The following is a 25,354-nucleotide window of genomic DNA, read 5'->3' as shown; positions in this document are numbered from 1 at the left end:
CCCAGTTCAGCCCTTCCGCCAACCTTACAGACTACAACTATGTGCTGAATAACGGCTAACATACATCCTAACTACTGACAAACACGCTTCCTGACAATACTTTTCCATTGATGTAAATACAGAAGAGCATATTTTGCAGGCTGTACTCCCACAATCTCTCTTTAAGTGCACTTGGATGGAGAGGAGAGATCCCCAACAGGCATTCTCACTTTTGCCTGAAAAAAAGAAAAAAGGCATTTCCTTCAACCCCTACCCAGCCCAAGCTGATCACCTCTGTTTAGCGAGCCCGCCTCAGCCTCACAGTGGCGCTTCTGCTGCCCCCGCGTATTTCCCCAGAGGCTGCGAGGCGGCGGCAGAAATAAGGCTCCAACCAAGATAGCTGGGAGGCGGGAGGCGTGGTGGGGCCAGCGCAGCCGGTGCAGTTAAGACACTAGTTTTCACCGCACTGCTCAAAATGCAGGACACGGAAGGACTCTCACTAGCCTAAAACCAAAACGAGTGATTTCTCAAGAAACAAAGTTTTTACTAGTACTCGAGAAATTTTCTCACACAGGTTTTAGAAATATAGTAACAGTACAATATCATCAATCAAAACTTCATAGCAACTGGAAAACCTTACGTCAAGTTGTAAGAAAGACTGAAAGTGTACAGTGAGAGCACGGGCCAGCAGGTGTGACACAGCAGGGGGAGACGATGTGGTCCAGCCTGAGTGTCTGAGGCCCACAGACAGAAGCCAGACCCAGAGAAGCAGCACCACACCCTCGACATCACATTCCTTACCCTCAGCTCCTGGAAAGCCAAAGTGAAGTGAAAGCTGCTTGGTCGTGTCTGACTCTCTTTGACCCCATGGACTATATAGTCCATGGAACTCTCCAGGCCAGAATACTGGACTGGGTAGCCTTTCCCTTCTCCAGGGATTGAACCCAGGTCTCCCACATTGCAGGTGGATTCTTTACCAGCTGAGCCACAAAGGAATCCCAGGAATACTGGAGTGGGTAGCCTATCCCTTCTCCAGCTGATCTTCCCGACCCAGGAATCAAACTGGGGTCTCCTGCAATGCAAGCGGATTCTTTATCAACGGAGCCACCAGGGAAGCCCTCAATTCCTGGAGCCAGATTTACTAGCAAGATCAATGCAGAGTGAAAGTAGCCTGATGGGAAAGCAAAGAGAAGTCTACCAAACCTGCACCTTCACACACACAAGCCCCACTAGGAAAAATAATGAAGGAAGCGTGGCAAGTCTGTTTCATTCTTATTAGAGAGGACCTAAAATAGATAACCTTCTCTGAGGATGAGCAGGTCATGTGACGTGTACCACTGGTCCCTGAAAGAATTGGCACTGGGCAAACGCAGATGCAGACTCAGCACCATGGACATGCTCTGTAAACATCCCCTTGGCCTGAGCAGTGGAAGCAAAAGCAGGCAGAGCAGGAGTGTCCACCCAGCGCAGACTCGAGAGCACGGACGGGGAGCCGCTGCGGGGCCCCTGAGCGGAGTTCTGCTCAGCCCTGGGGCCTGCAAGCTGCTCATGGGCGCCATGCAGGCGTGCAAACCTCAGAGGGAACCGTGAGGTGAACCTGCAGCCGTCAACAGAAGGCCAAAATCTCCTATCTGACAAGAAACATTGTTAGTTTTCCTCAATGATTCTGCAGTTTAATAAATCTATTACTAAATTCATTAACTAAAGTTTTCTCGAGATGTTATTCTTCATTTCTTGAAAATAATAAAAATAGGTTGTTTTAAAGAAGGAAAACAGGCAGAAAGCAGAGGTAGGTCAATCAGCTCTTCTAGAGCTCTATTTGGTAAACTGATTTTCCCTCATCCTTCTTCAGTCTCGTAATTTCATATACTCTTCCACACACGCCCCTCTCCTCTCCTCCAAGGAAGACACCCAGTCTCATACGAGAGCCTGATCTACCCCAATGTGCGAATGAGTCACTGTTCCAGTACCGTTCTCGACACCCAGGATCTTGTAAACGTGAGTTCCAGCGGTACCACAGACTGACGCCGGACACGGGGAACCCAGCACTTGGTGTCCCTGGAGCTGCGGGGAGGAAGGGCATGCCTGCTTGGCCCAGGCCAGCACCCAGCCCCGCCCTGCGTGTTCTCCACGAGAATGCGTTCGCGGTTGTTAAATAAACTCAAATACCGAGCACACAGAAATCGACCAAGAGGTCATTCACGCAGATAAACGAACACTCACAACTCCCATCACTTCCCTAAGAAGACAAGGACCCCTTACATCTCTTAAAGTCTCTGGGATGGAAAAAAGTAAGCTTTTAAACTGAAAAAAAAAAAAAAATCACTTTAGTGATCTCTTTGCTATACCCCTGAAATACAACACTGTAAATCAATCATACTTCAATTCTTAAAAAAACACAAATCTTCAATTTGAAAATGAGGTTTATGAGGAAAAAGATAATTTTTAAACTCCAGGCAGAGATGACAGTGCAACTGTAAAGCCTAGGTCCCTCTGCTGGGTAACACACTTCACGCTCAGACGCACACACGTCACATGCCGTCGGCACGGCCGTGGGAGACGCACCATCTGGATGGGCTTCTTGTGTAGGTCTCGCTCTGTCACCAGCTTCTCTTGGTCGGTGACATAGAGGCCCTTCTGAGCTAAGGCCTGGATGACGGCGTCATGGCCCAACAGGGGCTTCGCAGCATCGCTCCTGAGGATGAGGCTCCCGGCGCGGCAATACAGCTCGGCGGAGAGCAGCAGGCCGACCACGGGCGGCTTGATGTGCTCCTGGTCATACTGGTCCGTGTAGAACGGCTCTCGGAGCTCCTCTGGCACGTTCTCTACAAAGATTAAGGGGGAAACGTTCTTACAAGATTTGTATAAAAGAAACACAGTTTATTTAATAGCATCACTTATATCGTAAAAGATTTCTTTTAGAAACAACAATAACCCTTTAATGAACAGATGATTTATTTGACCACTGCAGACAGTCTGGAATGAGAAAGAGAGAGAACTTTCCTTGACAGAAGATGATGTCCGAGAACATCACGAAAGCCACCGCGAATAATCAGGGAGAAACGCCTCCTGAGCCCAGCACCTCGGGGGAAAGCGCTCCCACATGAGCACTCGGACACGCAGGACGAGGGCAAGATTCCCCAAAGCCCGTGTCTGAATCCTCTCCCATCCAAGCGGCCAACCAGGAAAGGCGGCTGACAGTCACTTCAGGGACCCCAGGCCTCGACAGCTGAGAGTGTAACATCGTGTGCCCACCGTCCACTGTCCCCTTGCCTCCCCACGCTGGCCTCTCCCGCCCTGCTTGGCCTGTTGAGGGCCAGTTAGAGCTGAGGTTCAAGGAGAACCACCCTCAAACATCCCGAACGCCAGAAAACCCTGTTACTACACCACCCCCAACCACCTCCGTCCGACCCCACTGAAGCCCTCCTGGGTGCCTGACCGATCTGCCCCAGGGAGACAGACGGGCAGCTGAGCAATGGGACCAGTCTCTGGGCATCTCTCTGGAGGCCAGGCTACTCCCCGGGAAGAAGGCCCGGCGAGAACGAGCGTCGGCGCCCCCCCCCCCGCCCCGCCCCCGGAAAGGCGGGCATCTGAGCAGCAGGTTCAGGTGGAGCTTCAGTCACAGGACCCAGGCAGCCGCCAGCCAGGCCTCGTCCGCCTTCTCTGGAGAGTCAGGGTTCACGGCCACTCACTGCCGACTTCAGGAGCTTCGTGAAGAGGCAGCTTCACTGTAAGCTCAGGAATGTCACGGCGTGAACAGAAGTCCAAAGAGCATATTCACCAGCAATGGTATACTCTGTAGCAATTCTACCTTAAAGCGTTGGCAAAGTCCAATCATTTAGAAAAATATCTTCATCAACTAACAGTATTATAATTACTGCATGTTCATTTTACATACCAGTACGGGTTCTGGGGAATTCAAGGATTTAGAAATAATCCCTATGCCCAAGGACCTAATAATCTACAAATGGTCTAGACAGATCAAATTTGTCAATTCGAAAACTGGAGACAACGGTTTAAGCAACAAACGACCCAGCACAAAATGAGAGAGACCAAGTGTGTGCTTCAAGTTCAAAGCAGCAGGCACCACGGCAGGCTGACCCAACTGCATCCAGAAAAACAGGAGAGGAAGAGCAAGCAGAAACTGCAATCAGAGAGAGTAAAGAGGGTCTCTAAACAGGAGGGGGAAGAGGAAGACAGAAGACCCAACAACTCGGGCAGAGAAAGGGTTCCAGTAGGAGGACAGAAATGGTATGGACCCAACAGAAGCAGAAGTTATTAAGAAGAGGTGGCAAGAATACATAGAACAACTGTACAGAAAAGATCTTCACAACCCACATAATCCTGATGGTGTGATCACTCACCTATAGCTAGACTTCCTGGAATGTGAAGTCAAGTAGGTCTTAGGAAGCATCACTACGAGAAAAGCTAGTGGAGGTGATGGAATTCCAGTTGAGCTGTTTCAAATCCTGAAAGATGATGCTGTGAAAGTGCTGCACTCAATATGCCAGCACATTTGGAAAACTCAGCAGTGGCCACAGGACTGGAAAAGGCCAGTTTTCATTCCAATCCCAAAGAAACGCAATGCCAAAGAATGCTCAAACTACCGCACAACTGCACTCATCTCACATGCTAGTAAAGTAATGCTCAAAATTCTCCAAGCCAGGCTTCAACAGTATATAAACCGTGAACTTCCAGATGTTCAAGCTGGTTTTAGAAAAGGCAGAGGAACCAGAAATCAAATTGCCAACATCCGCTGGATCATGGAAAAAGCAAGAGAGTTCCAGAAAAACATCTATTTCTGCTTTAATGACTACTGCAAAGCCTCTGACTGTGTGGATCATAAAAAACTGTGGAAAATTCTTCAAGAGATGGGAATACCAGACCACCTGACCTGCCTCTTGAGAAACCTGTATGCAGGTCAGGAAGCAACAGTTAGAACTGGACATGGAACAACAGACTGGTTCCAAATAGGAAAAGGAGTACGTCAAGGCTGTATACTGTCACCCTGTTTATTTAACTTATATACAGAGTACATCATGAGAAACGCTGGGCTGGAAGAAGCACAAGCTGGAATCAAGATTGCTGGGAGAAATATCAATAACCTCAGATATGCAGATGACACCACCCTTATGGCAGAAAGAGCCTAAAGAGCCTCTTGATGAAAGTGAAAGAGGAGAGTGAAAAAGTTGGCTTAAAGCTCAACATTCAGATAACAAAGATCATGGCATCCGGTCCCATCACTTCATATGAAATAGATGGGGAAACAGTGGAAACAGTGTCAGACTTTATTTTGGGGGGCTCCAAAATCACTGCAGATGGTGACTGCAGCCATGAAATTAAAAGACGCTTACTCCTTGGAATAAAAGTTATGACCAACCTAGATGCTGCTGCTGCTAAGTCACTTCAGTCGTGTCCAACCCTGTGTGACCGCACAGACGGCAGCCCACCAGGTTCCCCTGCCCCTGGGATTCTCCAGGCAAGAACACTGGAGTGGGTTGCCATTTCCTTCTCCAATGCATATTAAAAAGCAGAGACATTACTTTGCCAACAAAGGTCCGTCTAGTCAAAGCTACGGTTTTTCCAGTAGTCATGTATGGATGTGAGAGTTGGACTATAGAGAAAGCTGAGTGCCAAAGAACTGATGCTTTTCAACTGTGGTGTTGGAGAAGACTCTTGAGACTTGGACTTCTTGAGACTTCTTGGACTTGCAGTCCCTTGGACTGCAAGGAGATCCAACTAGTCCATCCTAAAGGATATCAGCCTTGACTATTCACTGGAAGGACTGATGCTGAAGCTGAAACTCCAATACTTTGGCCACCTGATGCAAAGAGCTGACTCACTGGAAAAGACGGTGATGTTGGGAAAAACTGAAGGCGGGAGGAGAAGGGGATGACAGAGGATGAGACGGTTGGATGGCATCACCGACTAGATGGACATGAGTCTGAGTGAACTCCGGGAGCTGGTGATGGACAGGGAGGCCTGGCATGCTGCAGTCTATGGGGTTGCAAAGAGTCGGACACGACTGAGCAACTGATCTGAACTGAAGGATCTGCCGACAGTTTTACAGGAGGAAAGTGGCCCATTATGACTGATGTCTGGGGACAGTTCATCTAGTATTCAGTACTGACGGTGAGGCTGCGGAGACCAGGAAATGACGTGGGAAGGAGGCAGGGCAGCGATGCCAACAGGAAGGGAAGGACAGGGACAACCCTGAGGGCCCAGGCACAAAGCAGCGAGAAGGGGTCAGACGGCGCCCAGAGGTGATCAAGGCAAGAGGCACGCCACCAACAGCGGGAGGGAGACCAAGGAAGCATCTGCCGCAGAAGCAGGACTGTGACTTTAGCTCCAGACATGCTGAGCTTGGAACAACAGCAAAAATACCCAAGTGGAAATATGCGAAAGGCAACTGGGGATACTGGACTGTGGAAAGAGGTCAGGAGTAGCTGGACCAATTTGGGATTTTGGAGACATCTAAAAATATCATCCTCATTTAATAATTGAAAATTCTTCCCTTCCTTCAGAGCCGCATTAACCAGCTGTGAGCCAGCCTTAAACCTGACAGACTCCGCAGGGTGATGGTAAGCTTTGTCATAAACTACAGAATGCAGGGTCAGTGTCCATTTAAATTCTTGTATCCCAGGAACTAAGCGGAAGCTACTAGTAGAACAAATTTTAAAGTGAAATCATTTGATTTTAAGATAATTATAAAATGTATACATGACAGGCTTTTTTCCTACAACAATGAAAAGTGAACATCACAGGTGACTTGGTACCCAAACGCCAGTTGTACAAACTGACTGCTTGTCATCAGCCTACAAACTTTCCACCACACTGTACATCCAATCACATCTACACACTGCGTTCACATCCTTCCCCACCCATGAGCTTTATCACAACTTGGTAAAACTGTCAAACCAGACAATATACACATTAATATTAGGACTGTGTTAATAACAACAGAATGAGAAAGATTAGAGATCTCTTCAAGAAAATTAGGGATACCAAGGGAACATTTCATGCAAAGATGGGCTCGATAAAGGACAGAAATGGTAGGGACCTAACAGAAGCAGAAGATATTAAGAAGAGGTGGCAAGAATACACAGAAGAACTGTACAAAAAAGATCTTCATGACCCGGATAATCATGATGGTGTGATCATTCATCTAGAGCCAGACATCCTGGAATGTGAAGTCAAGTGGGCCTTAGAAAGCATCACTACGAACAAAGCTAGCAGAGGTGACGGAATTCCAGTTGAGCTATTTCAAATCCTGAAAGGTGATGCTGTGAAAGTGCTGCACTCAATATGCCAGCACATATGGAAAACTCAGCAGTGGCCACAGGACTGGAAAAGGCCAGTTTTCATTCCAACCCCAAAGAAAGGCAATGCCAAAGAAAGCTCAAATTACTGCACAATTGCACTCATCTCAGACGCTAGTAAAGTAATGCTCAAAATTCTCCAAGCCAGGCTTCAGCAATATGTGAACTGTGCACTTCCAGATGTTCAAGCTGGTTTTAGAAAAGGCAGAGGAACCAGAGATCAAATTGCCAACATCCGCTGGATCATGGAAACAGCAAGAGAGTTCCAGAAAAACATCGATTTCTGCTTTATTGACTATGCCAAAGCCTTTGAAGGTGTGGATCAGAATAAACTGTGGAAAATTCTGCAAGAGATGGGCATACCAGACCACCTGACCTGCCTCTTGAGAAACCTATATGCAGGTCAGGAAGCAACAGTTAGAACTGGACATGAACAACAGACTGGTTCCAAACGGGAAAAGGAGTACGTCAAGGCTGTATATTGTCACCCTGCTTATTTAACTTATATGCAGAGTACATCATGAGAAACGCTGGGCTGGAAGAAACACAAGCTGGAATCAAGATTGCTGGGAGAAATATCAATAACCTCAGATATGCGGATGATACCACCCTTATGGCAGAAAGTGAAGAGGAGCTAAAAAGCCCCTTGATGAACGTGAAAGAGGAGAGTGAAAAAGTTGGCTTAAAGCTCAACATTCAGAAAATGAAGATCATGGCATCCGGTCCCATCACTTCATGGCAAATAGATGGGGAAACAGGGCTCCAAAATCACTGCAGATGGTGACTGCAGCCATGAAATTAAAAGACGCTTACTCCTTGGAAGGAAAGTTATGATCAACCTAGACAGCATATTGAAAAGCAGAGACATTACTTTGCCAACAAAGGTCTGTCTAGCCAAGGCTATGGTTTTTCCAGTGGTCATATATGGATGTGAGAGTTGGACTGTGAAGAAAGCTGAGAGCCGAAGAATTGATGCTTTTGAACTGTGGTGTTGGAGAAGACTCTTGAGAGTCCCTTGGACTGCAAGGAGATCCAACCAGTCCATTCTGAAAGAGATCAGTTCTGGGTGTTCATTGGAAGGAATGATGCTAAAGCTGAAACTCCAGTACGTTGGCCACTTCATGAGAAGAGTTGACTCATTTGAAAAGACCCTGATGCTGGCAGGGAATGGGGGCAGGAGGAGAAGGGGACGACAGAAGATGAGATAGCTGGATGGCATCACTGACTCGATGGACGTGAGTCTGAGTGAACTCTGGGAGTTGGTGATGGACAGGGTGGCCTGGCGTGCTGCGATTCATGGGGTTGCAAAGAGTCGGACATGACTGAGCGACTGAACTGAACTGAACTGATGCTCACTAAGGGCTTTTCTGTGCAAGCAGTGTGCACGCATCCTGTCTTCAATATGAACAATTCTCTTGTCCCTGTTCTACATATAAGGAACTCAAGACAGGTATTGTGCTGATAAATACAGAGTCTTAACTCTAAACCATGTAGCTAAACAGATTCAAAAATAACGATGGTCTGCCAGGATCACGAAACTGGAAGGTGGAAGAGGACAGCTTAGGGGCTATTTTCATTGTGCTGTGATGTACCCACAAGTCTAAGTTATGACAGTGTAAGTTTCAAAAAATTTCAATGCAAGGAAAAGGGAAAGGAGCCATAGCAAGTCTCAGAATGTTTTAAGAATATGACAAAAACAGATCATTCCATCCTTAAAGAATGCAAAACTGCGTACTGAGTATGGTAAAGTAGGTCCCTTTTAAGAACAAGACTTCAAGAACTGCATATGCTGAAAAGACAATGTCAAAAATGTCTATCATTTTGCAAACAGTACAAAACTGTCGTTCTTCAAAACAACCGTCTGGAGTTGTATCACTTTTTAAATCAAATGAACTGAAACTGCATATTAGAAAATAAATAGGCAAAATCAAAGGTAAGAAGTTTCACCCTCTCCCTCATCTCCAGAGTACAAGAAGATAAGACATTAATACTTGAGAAAACTGAAACTCCACTCCCAGAATTGCAACGGAGAAGAGACAAGTTTTTCTCGTGTACCAGGACTGAAGCAAGAACCTACCACGCTCATGTTACTATAAATAAACCCTGGCTAGAGCAAAGCTTTGAAACTCACAACCACCTGAGAGGCTTAGGCACGGGCAGAGAGCACAGCAACAGTCTTGTTCAGGGGCCTTCCCCACAGAGCTGAGTCAGCACCAGTAACGGTATGAGGGGAGTGCATTTCAGAAATGTCACTACTCAGCCAGGGGAATGCTGCCTTAATTTCCGAATCTAAAAACTGTGTCTAAGACAATTACTAAGACAGGATCTGTTGAGTATCAAAAACTCCAAGTGAAAGTAAACCCTAGAGCTTGAACTCTACATCAACCAAAAGACACAAAAATGATCAGTAACCTTAAAGAAAAAAAAATCCTAGTACCAGTAATCAAAGATTAAGTTACAAAGAGTCTGCCTGTCAAAATGACGGACAGTTCCTAAACCCACTGTTGACAAGGAGGGACTCACCCAGGCCCAGGCCTCTTATTCCCACAACTCACACCGCAGCAGCTCAGTGCCCGGTGCACGCAATGGACATCTGATGGTTGGAAACGTTACTGTGTAAAATTTTAGTCATTGGCCTTGTTCTAAAGATATGCACAGATTTCAAATTTCCCCTCAAGTCCCAGATTCTGCACTAGCAATCCCAATTTACTCCTCCTATCTGCTTTGAAAGCCCTGAGAATTCCCTCTAGGCCACCTGACTTCTGCAGCAGCATTCCCTCTCAAAACCTGAGTGGTTTCCAGTTAGCCTAATTCACCAGCAGCGGGAAGCAGCATGGCAGAGTGCTGCCACGCTGGCGCTCTGGAGCCCTGTCTTACTTGATGGGGGTCCCTGAGTGCAGTTATCCTCTCCCCGAGTTCAGGCCGTCCCCCACTGCCCACGTGTGTCAGGTGTCTGCCTCCCCGGCTCTGGACCTCACCCTCTGCCCCTCCGGGCCGGCCAGTGTGCCACAGACACTGAGTCTCTGGGCTCCACAAGGCCCAGTCAGCCCTCATCCTCCCGTGGGAGCTGTGAGCCACCATCCCCAGACCCCTCTTCCCGTCGGTCATCCTGTTCTCGTGACTGCTGTCCCACGATATCCGGGTCAGCTATTCCCTCCACACCACAGCCTCCAGGAGAGCGGGCCCTTCCCCATCCTCGGCATCAGCACCCAGAAGGGCGCCCGGAGCACAGCACGCTGCACCCCAGGTGTGAAGTCCCCAGCCCACCCCTCCCGCTGCCCTGAGAGACACAAAGCCCTTTTCCGAGCTGCAGATCCTCACCAGCCTCCAGGACGCTGGGGAACCTCAACCCCAAGCCCAGAGCCAGGTTCCTGGGTGGCAGGGGCAGTAACGCACAGGGCGAGCGGAAGGTGGAGCCGGCCTCCGATAGGAAGAGTCAGCGTGAGCACACGGCAACTGCCACGCGCCTCTGACAGCGACAGAGCACCTGAGCCGCAGGTCACGTCTGCTGAGCCCCAGCAGCTGCCAGAGCGCACCTCCATCCTGGTCTCCAAGACCCTCCCACGAAAGCAACCAGGACTCCTCAAGAAGTGGCTGCTTCCTCCCGAGCTGGACCAGCAAAGCACACGCTCAGCTAAGAATACGTGCATGTGCATGCCAGGAAGTGTCAGAGCCAACAGGGGGCCGTGTCAGCTCACAGGACTCCACTGGAAGGAGACTCCAATCAGCCAAACCTAAGACAATCTGAACATCAAATAAATAATGACAACAAGCGATTATAACCCGCTTGAATGAACGAGAATGTCCATCCTGATGTAAGCAAATAAATAAGTGTGCGAAAGAAAAAGAAGGGAAAACTCTTCCTTGCAGCAGAATACCAACTGAAACTGGGACACAGTAAACGGGGTAATAACCGACTCAAGCAAGAGCCGTTGTGGGTGCTAAGTCAGTGGGCCGAAGTTTGATGGACAGGATGTTTCAAATTATCTCCCCGCAAATTGCTTCTTAATTAAAAATGGAAAATAATAATCTCACAGTGGAGAAAAGTAGCAGATACCACCTGAAGCAAGAGGTCAAAATCTGGAGTTGCCTGGTGGCACAGTGGATAAGAACCCACTTGCCAATGCAGGGGACACGGGTCGACCCCTGGTCCGGGAAGATTCCACACGCTGAGGAGGAACCACTAAGCCCTGCACAGCTCCTGACGCCTGCACGCTCCAGGGCCCTCGAGACACAAGCACTGAGCCCGCACACTACAGCTACTGAGGCTCGTGCAACGAGAGCCCGGGCTCCACGAGGGAAGCACCGTGACTAGAGCGCCCACAGGCAGCAACAAAGACCCAGCGCGATCAAAAAGAAATAGTTTTTTTTTAAAGAGAGAGATTAAAGTCCACCTCACCAACTGAATGCACATCGTGTGCCTCTGACACGACCCACTGGAAACACAGCGCCGCTTCTGCGGTCACCCTGCCTGACTTGCGGGACTTGACTCTGTCATGGAGACACGTTTGACAGATCCACATCGAGGGACCTTCTGTAAAATAAGTGGCCTACAGTTTTTCTAAGATAAAAACACACTTTAGTAAAGGAAACAAACAGACACTGCAGGCTCAGACATGCCAGGGGTGCTGAGAGCTGGGACTTCCCACGTCTCCCCCACCCCTAGCCGTCCCATCCTGGGAGGCCAGAGGGTGGGGGACCAGAGGGCGGGACTGCCCGGTGGTTCCCCTCGGGTGCCTCCTGGGTGTCCTGGGCCAGGCCCCCAGGAAGGCAGGGGGCACCAAGGTGCACCTGCCACCAGAGAGACAGGGAGGAGAGAAGGGGCAGTGGAGGGGGTGCGGGGAGGGAGGGAGGGACAAGAGAGGAGACGTCGGAGAACAAGAGGGAAGAAAGCCAAAGACGACGGGCTGGCAGCAGGTGCCGGGAGGGGTGCAGGGAAGCGCCTCAGCCCCCGGGCCTCCACTGCTCCTGTCCGGGGCAGGGCTCTGTGCACTGGTTCTTCTTACTGCCTAGGGGCTCCTGCTGGGACCCTGCCAGCGGCCAGACCCCGTCACGGGGGTCAGAGGACCAGGGGGCGGGGGCCGCCCTGCGGGGACCAGCCTCCTCGTGCGAAGAGACAGCACCCAAGGCAGGGCCCTGACGCCCAGCCCCGCACACGGCGGGGTGGCAGGCTTCACCACGCCAGCATCATGAAAACAAGGACAGACTGACAAGCCAGCCGGGTTACAGAGCTGACAGAGACAAGCCAGTTAGACATGGCGCACGGTCCCGGGCGGCTCTGGGCAGAGAAGAAAGCAGCAGCAAAGGACACTGAGACAATGGCAAGCTAAATTTCCCGATTCTTAAAATTTTCAGATTGTCTGAGACTTACTGTTCATCTTAGGAGACAGCCTGAAGCATTTAGGGGTGGAGGAGACAGTGTCTCTAATTCATTCTCAAACAGTTCAGAAAATATTATATATATGTATATATGCATACACACACGTGTGCTTGTGTCAGGGAAAAGGGAAAGAATCACAGAACAAATGGGACAGCATGTCCACAACTGGTAACTCTGGGGACGGGTGTTGGGGAGCTCCTACTATTTCTAGACATTTGAAATTACGCTGAGGAAAGTCATGAGACCTCCAAGCGCCCCAAATCAGTCTTCTCTCCGTGTTCCTCACATCGCAGATCCACAGCTCCTTCCAAGTGCACAAGCCTGGGGCCTGGGTGTCATCACCGGCGCCTCCCTGTCCCTCAGGCCCCAGGTCAGACCCGTCACCACGCCCAACACAAGGCCCTCCCCTCCCACAGTCCCAACACACACCTCCAGTCCCGCTCTCAGGACCCTTCGTCTGAACTACGCCGGTTGGGAAGGTCAGTCTTTCGCACTCGGCGTCCGTTCTCTCCCACATCTGTCTCTGCAATGTCACTCTCGCCCTGCTCCAAGCCACTCTCTTCTGTAGTCAGGGTCTGCTTCTTTCCCGTGGGCAGACTTGACCAGGTGACACACCACACCGAGCCTCAGGGCTTTCGATGATGTCCAACTTCTGCAAGGATCCAGCGCCTTCCTCTGACCCCCAGGAACGTGGCCCAGGCCTGCCTGCATCCCTGGATCGCGCAGGGCCCCTGCTGGCCACGCAGCCTCGGGACCACGCTCCTGTCCCCTGCACAGCCTCTGACAACCCGGTCGCCACAGCTCAAAGTGTTCTTTCTCCCTACTCTTCACTCCCTTCCAGATTCTCAGGGGCCACTGACCCATCACTTTGGCCCAATTTCTCCTCAGTAAATGGCAAGAACCGAGCAGTTACCCTGCCTCTCCTCTACCTTAGAAGATGCACTTTTACTTTAAAGACTACTCAGTTCTACTAAAAAATGCATACATTTGTTAAGATAGATGCGAAAACTTTAAAGATATCTGAAGTATAGGTAACTACTAGGAAATGAAAAGCCTGTTAGCCACAGACAGAACTCCAGGAATGTATCGCGTAAAGGTAAGTGGTGAGCAGTGGACGTACGCGGAAAGGCAATGTTGTTGTTCACTCGCTCGGTCGTGTCCAGTGCTTTCCGACCCTGTGGACTGAAGCACACTAGGCTTCCCTGTCCTTCACTACCTCCCAGAGTTTGATCAAATTCATGCCCATCGAGTCAGTGATGCCATCCAACCATCTCATCCCTCTGCCGCCCTCTTCTGCCTTCACTTTTTCCCAGCATGAGGGTCTTTTCCAATGAGTTAGCTCTTCGCATCAGGTGGTCAAAGCATTGCACTTAAGCTTTAGCATCAGTCCTTCCAATGAATATTCAGGACTGATTTCCTTTAGGATGGACTGGTTGGATCTCCTTGCTGTCGAAGGGACTCTCAAGAGTCTTCTCCAACACCACAGTTCAAAAGCATCAATTGTTCAGTGCTCAGCCTTCTTCACAGTCCAACTCTCACATCCGTACATGACCACTGGAAAAACTATAGCTTTGAAGTACACAGATCTTAGTCAGCAAAGTGACGTCTCTGCTTTTTAATATGCTGTCTAGGTTTGTCATAGCTTCCCTTCCAAGGAGCAAGTGTCTTTTTTAATTTCATGGCTGCAGTCACCATCCACAGTGATTTTGAAGTCCAAGAAAATAAAGGCTGTCACTGTTTCCACTTCTTCCTCTGCTATTTGCCATGAAGTGATGGGACCATATGCCACGATCTTAAGTTTTTTAAATGTTGAGTTTTAAGCCAGCTTTCTCACTTTCCTCTTTCACCTTCATCAAGAGGGTCTTTCGTTCCTCTTCGCTTTTTGCCATTAAGATGGTATCATCTGAGTATCTGACGTTTTTGATATTTCTCCCAGCAATCTTGACTTCAGCTCGTGATTCATCCAGCATGGCATTTCGCATGATGTACTCTGCATCTAAGTTAAATAAGCAGGGTGACAGTATACAGCCCTGACGTCCTCCTCTCCCAACTTGGAACCAGTCAGTTGTTCCACGTCTGGTTCTGTTGCTTCTTGATCCACATACAGGCTTCTCAGGAGGCAGGTAAGGTGGTGTGGTATTCCCAACTCTTTAAGAATTTTCAATGAAGCAGATGTTTTTCTGGAACTCCCTTGCTTTCTCCATGATCCAACGGATGTTGCCAATTTGATTTCTGGTTCCTCTGTCTGTTCTAAACCCAGCTTGTACATTTCGAAGTTCTTGGCTCAGGTACTGCTGAAGCCTAGCTTGAAGGATTTTGAGTGTGCTAGCATGTGAAATGAGTGCAACTGTACCATCCTATGAACATTCTTTGGCAGTGCCCTTCTTTGGGACTAAAATGAAAACTGACCTTCTCCAGTCCTGTGGCCACTGATGAGTTTTCCAAGTTTGCTGACATACTCAGTGCAGTACTTTAACAGCACCGTCTTTTAGGATTTTAAATAGCTCAGCTGGAATTCCATAAATATTTATGATAATTCAATATGCATGAGACTAAGCAAACAACAGGCAATGAACGCTACATACACATGAACGCCTCACAGTCTGAATGCCTAAGCGAGCCGCCGTTGGTGATGCTCACTCTGGCCCAGGCATCCTCTGCCCCAGAAGCCTGAGGCCCACGCCGATGCAGCAGGCTTCCCGACACGCCTGGCGCACGGGGAAGCTGCGGCAGGCATGCTGTCCCTTGCCTCCCTGATGGAGCGAGCGTGTGGCCTGCGTCACTGTGGGCCTCTGTGTTCCAACCTCGGCTCCGACTGCTGTGACCACACCATCCCTAGGTGAGGCTGCTACAGCAGAAAGCGATGGGCAAAGCTCAGGACGGAGGGCAGGGGGTCCACTCTGTCCTACATGTGTCAACCCACCCCACCTCTCCCCTCGCTTCTCACTGTAAACTGATTTAACAAACCATGTGATATAAGCACTTTGATCTGGTTTGTGAGCTTTTCTGCTCCATGACCTTTGGGGTGGGTGCCTGGCAGTGCACCTGGAGGCTAGGGCTCATCGAAGACATTCCCCCCCAGGGTAGCCAGACACTTAATTCAGGGAAGAATATTCCAAGTAACAAATGAAGAAGTCATGACAGAAAGAGAAATAATGAGAGATTAAGTGCCTCCTGGTGGAAGTACAAAAACCTATGAAGTATGCAAAAAAAAAAAAATCAAACATGAATCCGTTTAATTTAGCTGTCAGTATATAAGAAAAAAATCAAACATGAATCCGTTTAATTTAGCTGTCAGTATATAAGAAAAAAATCAAACATGAATCCGTTTAATTTAGCTGTCAGTATATAAGAAACACAGGGGGCCAAAAAAAAAAGGGAAGAGAGAGATGCGTGCGTGTCAGTCGCTCAGTTGTATCTGACTCTTGCGACCCCATGGACTGTAGACCACCCGGCTCCTCTGTCCAAGGGATTCTCCAGGCAAGAGTACTGGAGAGGGTTGCCATTTCCTGCTCCAGAGAGAGAGAGAGCAAAGGGCAAAGACGGAACTGGGACAAATGAACTGGGAGACAAAGGAGGCGAAAGCATGAGCGGTGACGAGGCGTGCGAGACGATGGCGAGGCTGCAGTCGCGTGTGAGCAGGGAGCCCCTCCACAGCAGACGACACACGCGGCCCAGCGCGCACGGCCGCACCCCTCACGACGGCCAAGACACAGACGCAGCCCAGATGTCCGTCGACAGGGGAACGGATCAAGAAGACGTGGCACGTATATCCCAGGGAGTACTACTCAGCCACAGAAAGGAATGAGGTTGTGTCCTTGCAGAGACATGGGTGGACCTAGAGGCCCTCCCACAGAGTGAAGGGTCAGAAAGAGAAAACGCCGCACCGTGACGCATGTATACGGGATCTAGAAAACCGGTGCAGGTGAGCCTAGCTGTAAAGAGAAACAGACACAGACAGAGACACACACAGGACACTGGGGCCGTGAGCTGGGAGGCTGGGATGGACACCCACTATGGGCACCGCGCATGAAGCAGGCAGCGCTGAGGCCTGCGGCGAGCACAGGAGCTCTGCCAGGCGCTCCGCGCATAGCGGGGGCCAACGCGGCACTGCCAGGCAGCTAAACGTCAGTGAGAGAAAGGGGGCCCCGGCTTTCGGAGACACTCGTGCGTTTACTGGTGGGATGGCTGGATGGCAGGGATTTGCTCCAAATAACGCGCAAGGGGACAGAGAAACCAAGGCTGGCCATGAGCTGTTGACTGTGGAGGTTGGGTGAAGAGTACATGGAAGTTTACTGTTGATATATATATCTGAGATCTCCTATCATTGAGCAGCTTTGTCTATTTAAAGAGAGAGAAGGGTGTAAGAGAAGAGCGGAGCACTTTCTGTGATGCTGGGAAGAGCCCTGGCCTGTGTGGGACATGAGAGGACCCTGGAGTAGGGGCCATTCCTGAGTTTAAAAAAAAAAAAATCACTCTTAACACTCCCCACAATATCATCTTTCCTTCTCTGTGTCTAGGCGACTTCCCACTAAATCCACCTTCTGTACCTCTGGACTCGTGAATCTATGCCTGTCTCACCTCTTCAAATAATATGAGGTGTCAAAAGTAAAATTTCAAGGACTTACAGTCAAGCCCTCTAAAACCAATTTAAAAAAAAGGCGGGGTGGGGGGGGAGGCAGACAGCTTTAAAAAAAAAAAAAGATAGTTCTGCTGTTTCAGAATCTGTTACAATACAAAATTCTACAAAATGCACCAATCAGAGAAAAATTTACAAGTCAGCAATCTCATAATTTGAATGTCATTTAAAAAAAAGGGAGAGAGAATGGAAAACAAGAAGCTGAAAGAGAATCTTGAAAGAAGCGGTAAAATGCCAGCAGAAAAAAATGAAACCATCTGCTTTGAAACTTTCCTTTCCTGAGGACAAATGTCATTTCAGATATATTTTACTTCAAGAGCCTAAAGTACTTAAAAATTAGCTCACACTCCCCATTTCAGAGCGAGAAAGTAGTTTGAAGGAACGAGCTGGGAGTGGGTGCTGCTGAACTCCTATGGCCCACAAGCTGCTTCCCACAACAAGGATCCAGACAGCCGTGCTGCAGCAGGGGGCCCTGCCTCACAGTTGCAGATGAAGAAATATAGTATCTACTTAGTAGGGTCGTTCTCAGAATTAAAAAAAATTATGCATATAAAATGCTCAAAACTATATCTGACACAAAGTATGTGTTCAATAAATTATAGTGGCTTTCTAAAAGAAATCTAATGTGCCTAGGATAATTTACTCATCTACTAATTAAACACCACATTCCTTAGCGTGGCCCCTCAAGCAAGCCCAGCTCACCTTTCAAGCTAGATCTCCTGCACTCAGCACAGAGGCCTCCTGCAAGCTCAGCTGACACACCCAGCTCCGGGCTCCCTACCTGCACACACACCATGGGCTCCGCCTGCCGTGCCTACTCTCCAGTCGGCCCGCCTCCCTCCCCGCCCCCACCATCTCCACTGCCCCGGCTTTCTTCACAGACTGCTGAGAAAGCCAGCGCCCTCCACGGCGTCCCCAGCGCCTCCCCTTCCCCAGGGCCCTGGCCAGCTCCGCAGCTCCAGGGTTTCGCCTGAACTCTGCGATGGTCACACACTGACCACACCTCTGCACGACAGCACAAGCTCTCAGCAGACAGGCCCGGCTCACACACCTGCAGCCTCTGGCCCAGCTAAGAAGACCACCCACTGGAAACGTTCCCCTTCCAGGGCCTCAGTGTTTTTACACTTTCTTAACTCTCCTCCTAACTCGGATTGCTCTTATTCTGACTTCTCTTCTTCAGCCTCTTCCGAAACAATTCTCAGTGTTCGCTACCCTAGATTCTGTCTCAAATCCTCTCTCCCTCTATGTCTCATCTCCTTCCCAGTTCAACGACACTTCACACACAGAAGATTCCCAAACTGCTATTCTGTTAGCCTCACCTGGCCAGCCCTCCTCCATACCCACATTCACAGCTGCCTACCTTATTGGATTCCTCAGATGACATGTTTGGCCAACACATGAAGTTCAAGGTTCCCCAGAACAAAGGTGATTTCCCCTTCCCACTGGCCACTCCAGACACCGACAGCAAAGCTCAAGTAACCCGTTCTCCTTGCAACTTCAGGTGACCGCGCCCCCCACCCAGGCCTCCCAAATCCAGCCCTTTAGAAACACCAGGGACTAGGTCTCGGCAGTGTTTTTTCTACCTTTGCCTCTTTTCCGTTAATCCGACTCCTGGATTAACCGGAACAGTGGGCACACAGGACAGTGGTGAAGAGGGCAGCTGAACACAGACGCAGAACGCACAGCCGTACGCTGGGTGGTGTGGGGCGAGGCGCTGAGCCCCTGGGCCTCATGTCCTCATCAGCGGCCCTGCACAGCTTCCACCTCTCAAGGCTGTTATGAGGACCAAAATGAGAAGGAACACAGAAAGAGGCTGACACACGGGGAGAACTCCATGAACATCACCGGCGTTTCCATGCTGCCACCTCAGCTCTCACGACCTCATGCCCAGACTCCTTCGAGAACTTCCCAAACCGGCCTCTCTGCTCCAGGCTCCCTTCACCACAGTGCTGGCCACTGAGATCACAACTTCACACGTGCATGAGAGTCAGGTCTCATGCAGGATTTTGACAAAATGTATTGAGATATACAAAGAAACATAATAAGGAGTATTTATAGTATCAGATAAAAAAGCATATTAAATAAAATAGCAGATAAATGGCATATTAAAAAGCAGAGACATTGCTTTGCCAAGAAAGGTCCATCTAGCCAAAGCTATGATTTTTCCAGTAGTCATGTGTGGATGTGAGATTTGGACCATAAACAAAGCTGAGCGCAGAATTGATGCATTTGAACCGTGGTGTTGGAGAAGACTCTTGAGAGTCCCTTGGACTGCAAGGAGATCAAACCAGTCAATCCTAAAGGAAATCAGTTCTGAATATTCATTGGAAGGACTGATGCTGAAGCTGCAATACTTTGGCCACCTGATGTGAAGAAGTGACTCATTAGAAAAGATCCTGATGCTGGGAAAGATTGAAGCCGGGAGGAGAAGGGGACAACAGAGGATGAGATGGTTGGATGGCATCACTGACTCAAGGGATATGAGTTTGAGTAAACTCTGGGAGTTGGTGATGGACAGGGAGGCCTGGCGTGCTGCAGTCCATGGGGTCGCAGAAAGCTGGACACGACTGAGCGGCTGGACTGAACTGATAGTAGCAGATGGGCCCCCAGGCGGCATCAGTGGTGAGGAGCTTGGCCTTCAGCGTAAGAGACGTAAGAGATCCAGGTTCAAGCCCTGGGTCAGGAGAGGGCATGGCAGCCCATTCCAGCATCCTGCCTGGAGAACCCCACAGACAAAGGAGCCTGGTGGGCTGCAGTCCGCGGGGTCACAAAGCGCTGGACACGACTGAAGTGACTTAGCACACACACACATTAGCAGACGATTTTATGCTCTGCTATATACACTCAGTAGTTCACACCACATACTGCATGGTGCGAAAGGGAGGAAGACAGTTGATAAGGTTGAAATGATAAAGCGACACCAGGAAGGGGGTCTTAAGTTCTACGTGAAGAACAAACGCTGGCAATTCCCTGGTGGTCCAGTGTTAGGGTAAAGAAGTGGCATTTTCACTGCCATTGCCCAGGTTACACGACCAAGAAAAAAGAACTCCAAATGTGAGAACTTTGCAAACTTAAAGCAAAGTTATACCGCTGCATAGATGGGTGAAGCTATTCAGATACACCAGACACAGCACAGTTCAACTTTTCCTTCTGCAGTTTGCTTAAAGTAAGCATCTAACCCGCTCACTGAATAAAATTCACCTAAACAAACTTGTTCTTCATTTGATTGAAGCTGTATCTGCCTCCTCCCACAAAATAAACTATTAAGATTTGGGTTATCTGGAACATTTTCAGTGTAAAGAAAAAGAATATGATTCCAAGCTCGAATTAAGTAAATACTCCATCTGCTCTCTAGGTATCACAATGCCAGTGCTAAGTTCAACAACTTCATACTATGCCCACAATTGATTTCCAACTATCATCTTAAATGAGTTTTCCAATATATAGTTCTAAAAGTTAGTATGTCAAAAGGTAAAGTTTCTCACAGGAAAAGACTAAATCAGCACCTGAGAATCCTACATGCCATCATTAAAGAAGGGATGTTCATAAGCCATAACTTAAAAGGAGCTAGTGTTCTGAATGATTCACTGAATACCACTAGGCAATACCTCTGAAATATGCTATCTGCTAACACCTGTCATAAAACAGTGTCTGCAGCAAATGCAGAAAATTTACATCCAAAGAAATGAAACCTTACCTTTTTTCTACTCATCCCATATGTTTATACTTTGAAAGACTGCTGAATAAGAATAAACAAAATGTACATACATAACCTTCATAATAATACACTAATTTCTCCTTACTAAGTGACTTTTGCATTGGAGAAGGAAATGGCAACCCACTCCAGTATTATTGCCTGGAGAATCTCAGGGACAGAGGAGCCTGGTGGGCTTCCGTCTAGAGGGTTGCACAGAGTCGGACACGACTGATGGGACTTAGCAGCAGCAGCAAGTGACTTTCTTATGGTTTTTTAAGCTTGTTTTTCATTCCATGTTGAATCTGACTTTTATCCATGCCAATCGCTGCCAAGACAAATATAAGTGCCAACGTCATTCATCTAAACCATCTAAGAGTAATATCTGCCGTTATTTAAAGAAAACAAATAAGCAAAAAAGACTTTTAACATGTACTATACGGACATTTTGCACACCTGGCAGATAAGAGGCTTATTCTGCAGAGTGGCGGAAGGAGGAAAGACTTGCAGGACCCGCCAGATGCTTACTCTCGGGCGAACGGGTCTGAGCTTGTTCCCTCATCTGTGAAGTGAGGGCACTATCCTTCCAGAGGGATGCTGTGGGACTAACAGAGCAGTGTGTTTGAAGCGTCAGACCCAGAAGAGGCGTGCCTGCTCCACCCACACCCAACCCTTTAGAGTCAGACACTCAAGTCAAAGCTCATGTCTGCCCGTATTCAAAGTGTGACCGTGGGGAAGCTGTTTAACCTCTCTGCACTGGGGACCTTGCATTTTTAGATGAGGAGCAGGCTACCTACATCAGAGCTGCTGTGGGCCCTGAGCGCGCAACAGAACGCACAGCGTCTCGCAGGTCTCCCGCACACAACACATTCCACGGTGCTCTGCTTCTTCCTCTTCTCTTCTCCTCCAAGCAGGTTCAACGCCTGCTCCTCAAGAGGTCCAGAATCTAGTACACCTGCCCGACATGTGCCCAGAGAGCAGGCCTCTTTCTGGTCAGGAATCCTCACGAATCCAGCGCAACATGGCCATCTGCACTACAAGATTCTTCTCAGTTTCAGGAGGAAAGAAAACCTTTTGCTATCCCCTCTGCATTCCATTTTGTACACACTGCTTTTCCAGAGGTGGAAATATAAATTTCTCTTATTCCATCTTTTCTAAGTACTTAAATAGCTTCCATTTCTCCTCTAAATGGGTATTAGCTTCAGGAAACAACAATACTCTAACACGTTGTGTTTCCTCCCAGGTGCTGCTCCACACATTCAGTTTCAACAAAATCTCTAAGATCTAAATTACTTCAAAGTAAATTTTTGACTATATTTACTCCTGATGCCAGTTTTAAAACCTTTCACATCTTTCTACTTCAATACAAAGCATGAGAATTCAAATAAAACAAAAGCTGTCATAAACATCAAATCCCAGTAAGGTGAAGTTTCCCTCAAAACTAATTCAAATAATTTTCTAAACGCTGAGATTCATTTGCTAACTAAATACGCAGTCCTGCTAGTCACCTGTGTATGTATTCAGCTGTGTATGTTTGAACAGTTAAGAATGAATTAAACCATTTACCCACATATTTTCATGGTCCTAAAACTGGAAATAAGCCATCCTCTTACCCTCAAAAACAAAACAACAACAAAAAAAACCCTGTATTTAACATCTGGAGAAAAGTCTGTAAATACTAAGGAACTTTTCAAAAGATATTTTACGTATCCAAAATTTATTAACTAGGGCACAGAAATCTTACAGAATGAATCAAAGCTATCAGAGGACACCACCTTCATGGAAAACTCTCCGAGTGAAACGCTAAAGCTGTCAGAGCTCCTCAACAGGGGCTGCTAAAGCACCAGTCAAGGAATCGCACAGGAGGCCCTTTTCCTGTTATTTTGCGAAGACTGAGTTAAGGTGGGAGTGTCTAACTTCCACTGTGCTATACAGTTTGTGTCAACAGCACATGCCCTCAAAAAACTCTTCTATTAAAAAAAAAATTTTTTTTAATCCCACAGTAGGGAGTTGTTGTTTCTTTTAATTTATGAAGCCAAAATGGTTGGAAAAAGGAATGTGCCTGAACACGAAATGAAAACAGTACGTGACAGTCAGCAAGCTAAATACTGGGTTTAAATAACTGGTCTAACAGAGCCTGGACCGTGTACGGGAGGACACAGGCTTAAAAAAGGACCACAAAAACTAAAAACCTGCACTCGGCCGGGGGCCACCGTACAGCCCACGGAGCCTGACTCGCAGCCATGGTTACAAATGTCAGAATCAATGTCGTCTGTGTGCCAGCCACCTCCTTCCAATAATAACGAAACCAACTCGGATTTCTCGGCGCTGTAATCACAGCTATGACTGCGGGGGAAATGAACGCAGCACAATGAGGAAAACACCACAAATGAAAACCACCCCGTGTAAAAACGTGACAAAATTGGTCACTGGAGGGGGGCGGGGGGAACACAAAAAACAGCAAACATCCACTTCTGCTGTCCAATAAAAAATCTGGCGCATCCCACCTGCCCAAACCGGAGGCTCTTGACCGAAGAGCAAGCCGGCGTTACCCCCCCCTTCTCCTCCTCGCATCGCCCATCGCGTCCCCGAGCCAGTGCGCCGAGCCAGGCGAGGAGGGGGGGGGACCAGAGGACGGAAACAAAACCGGGATGCGCGCAGCTGCGGGGGAGGGAGGCACCGGGCGGCCACCGCCTACCTGTCCCGAAGGCCTTGGCCACCAGCCAGGCCAGATTGCAGGCGATTTTGGCCCTGGAGAAGTCGTAGTGGTCGAAGGGCTTGATGGCCGGAACAATGAACGTCCTCCTCCCGTCCCGGGGGTCCGCGGCATCCCCCATCCTCACGCGCTCCGGGCGCCGGCCCACCCTTCACATGGCGCGGCCGGCGGGGCCGGGGGGGTCGGGGTCCCGGCCGGAGTCCCCGGGCCGCTCAGAGCATCGGGCAGGCCCCGCGCGCCCGGCCCGGGGCGAGGCGACGCCGCGTCCGGCCGCCCCGCGAGCCTCCCGCGAACGCGCGTGCGGGCGCCTCCCCTTTGTCTCGGCGCGGCCGGGCCCGGGCGCGGCGGGGGCGTCCTCAGCGGTCACGTCGCGGGGGCCGTCCAGCCATCGCGCCGCCCTCCGCGCGCGGCCCGCCGAGGGGCGCCCCGCCGGCCGGAGCCCCGCGGCCTCGCCGGGGAGACGCGGTCGGGGGACTCGGGCGGCCCCCGCCCGGCGCCGACGGAGCCGAGAACGTCCAAGTCCCTGCGGCGCCGGCGCCGGCAGTCGCCCCTCGTCGCGCTCGCCCTCCGCCGCCGCGCGGACGCCGTCAGCCCGCCGCTCGGGCCCCGCCCGGCCAGCCCCGGCCCGCGCTCCGCCTGCGGCCGCCCGCGCGCTCGCCGCCTCAGCCGCCGCCGCTGCGGTTTTTTCCGGCTGCCGCACTGGGACCGCGCGGCGGCGCCGCCTGCGCATGCGCCCTCGCGCAGCCCGCCCCGCCCGCCGCCCGGCGGGGTCCCGGAGACCCGCGGAGCATGCGCGGTGGGCGCGGCCGCGCGGCGGGCCTCGCGAGTGCGCGTCCAGGCGTCCGGGCCCGGCGCGCGGCGGCCGCTGGCCCTGCCGGCGCGCGGGGGAGGAAGCGGGGATGCGGGCCTCGCTGGGGCTTTCGGGCTTTCGCGACACTGTGCTGAGGCACAGAGAGCTGATGTTTATTGAAATACTTGTTCGGGGACGCGCACTTTGCGTCCCGTCTGGTCCTCGAGGGGCCCCTGGGAGTGGGTGTCGTCGCTGGCGGGCCGCAGAGGTAGAGCTCAAGTGGGGGGACTGGGCGCTTGACCGGGGTCGAGGACTCGGCTCTCTCCGCTTCAGCGGCCGCCCTCGGCGGGGCGCAGCCTCGGCGCGTCGGGACCCGGCGTGCCAGTTCCTGCGAGCGCGAGGCTGGCGTCCGCAAACCCTCGTGGCTCCATTTGTCAGAGAAGAACGGGCTCCTGTCAGACGCCTGCCTCCCGGCTCTCTGTGCTCTCTCCGGAGCCTCGGCTCACACACACACGACCCGCCCGTCTCTCGCAGGAATCGCCTCCTGCTGGAAGCCCTCCCGGACGGGGCTGTCAGGCAGGCGCTCCCCTCGTTCCCCCCACACACCCAACACCGTGTTCTTGTCGTCTCGGCACCGGCTCCTACACGCAGTCGTTTCTTTCCCGCCGGTGACAACGTGTGTCTCCCCCACGCGCGTGGGGCTCAGCCCATAGGAGTTGCTCAAGTGATGTTCATGCTTGTTGGGCTTCTTTAATTCTTCATTTCTCTCAGTATCTCCTTTCAGAACGTTGTCTAATTTTTAGTTCAATTCAGTTGCTCAGTCGTGTCCGACTCTTT

General features: G+C 50.1%; 1 protein-coding gene across 4 annotated transcripts in view; it reads right to left on the bottom strand.

Moving 5' to 3' along the window:
• The window catches only part of CAMSAP2 (calmodulin regulated spectrin associated protein family member 2), a 97,148-nt gene extending 73,300 nt beyond the window's left edge, over positions 1-23,848 (bottom strand). For all 4 annotated transcript variants that reach the window (XM_068986389.1, XM_068986391.1, XM_068986388.1 and 1 more), the window contains exons 1-2: positions 23,710-23,848; positions 2,545-2,804 (exon numbers count right to left, since the gene is read on the bottom strand). In XM_068986389.1, the coding sequence (XP_068842490.1) occupies positions 2,545-2,804; positions 23,710-23,848 (399 nt within the window). The remainder of the gene's footprint in view (positions 1-2,544; positions 2,805-23,709) is intronic.
• Positions 23,849-25,354: the final 1,506 nt, after the last annotated feature.

The sequence above is a fragment of the Capricornis sumatraensis genome, chromosome 14 (genome assembly GCF_032405125.1).
Source record: "Capricornis sumatraensis isolate serow.1 chromosome 14, serow.2, whole genome shotgun sequence".
Lineage (NCBI taxonomy): Eukaryota > Metazoa > Chordata > Mammalia > Artiodactyla > Bovidae > Capricornis > Capricornis sumatraensis.
This window is presented reverse-complemented; position numbering and strand designations above follow the sequence as displayed.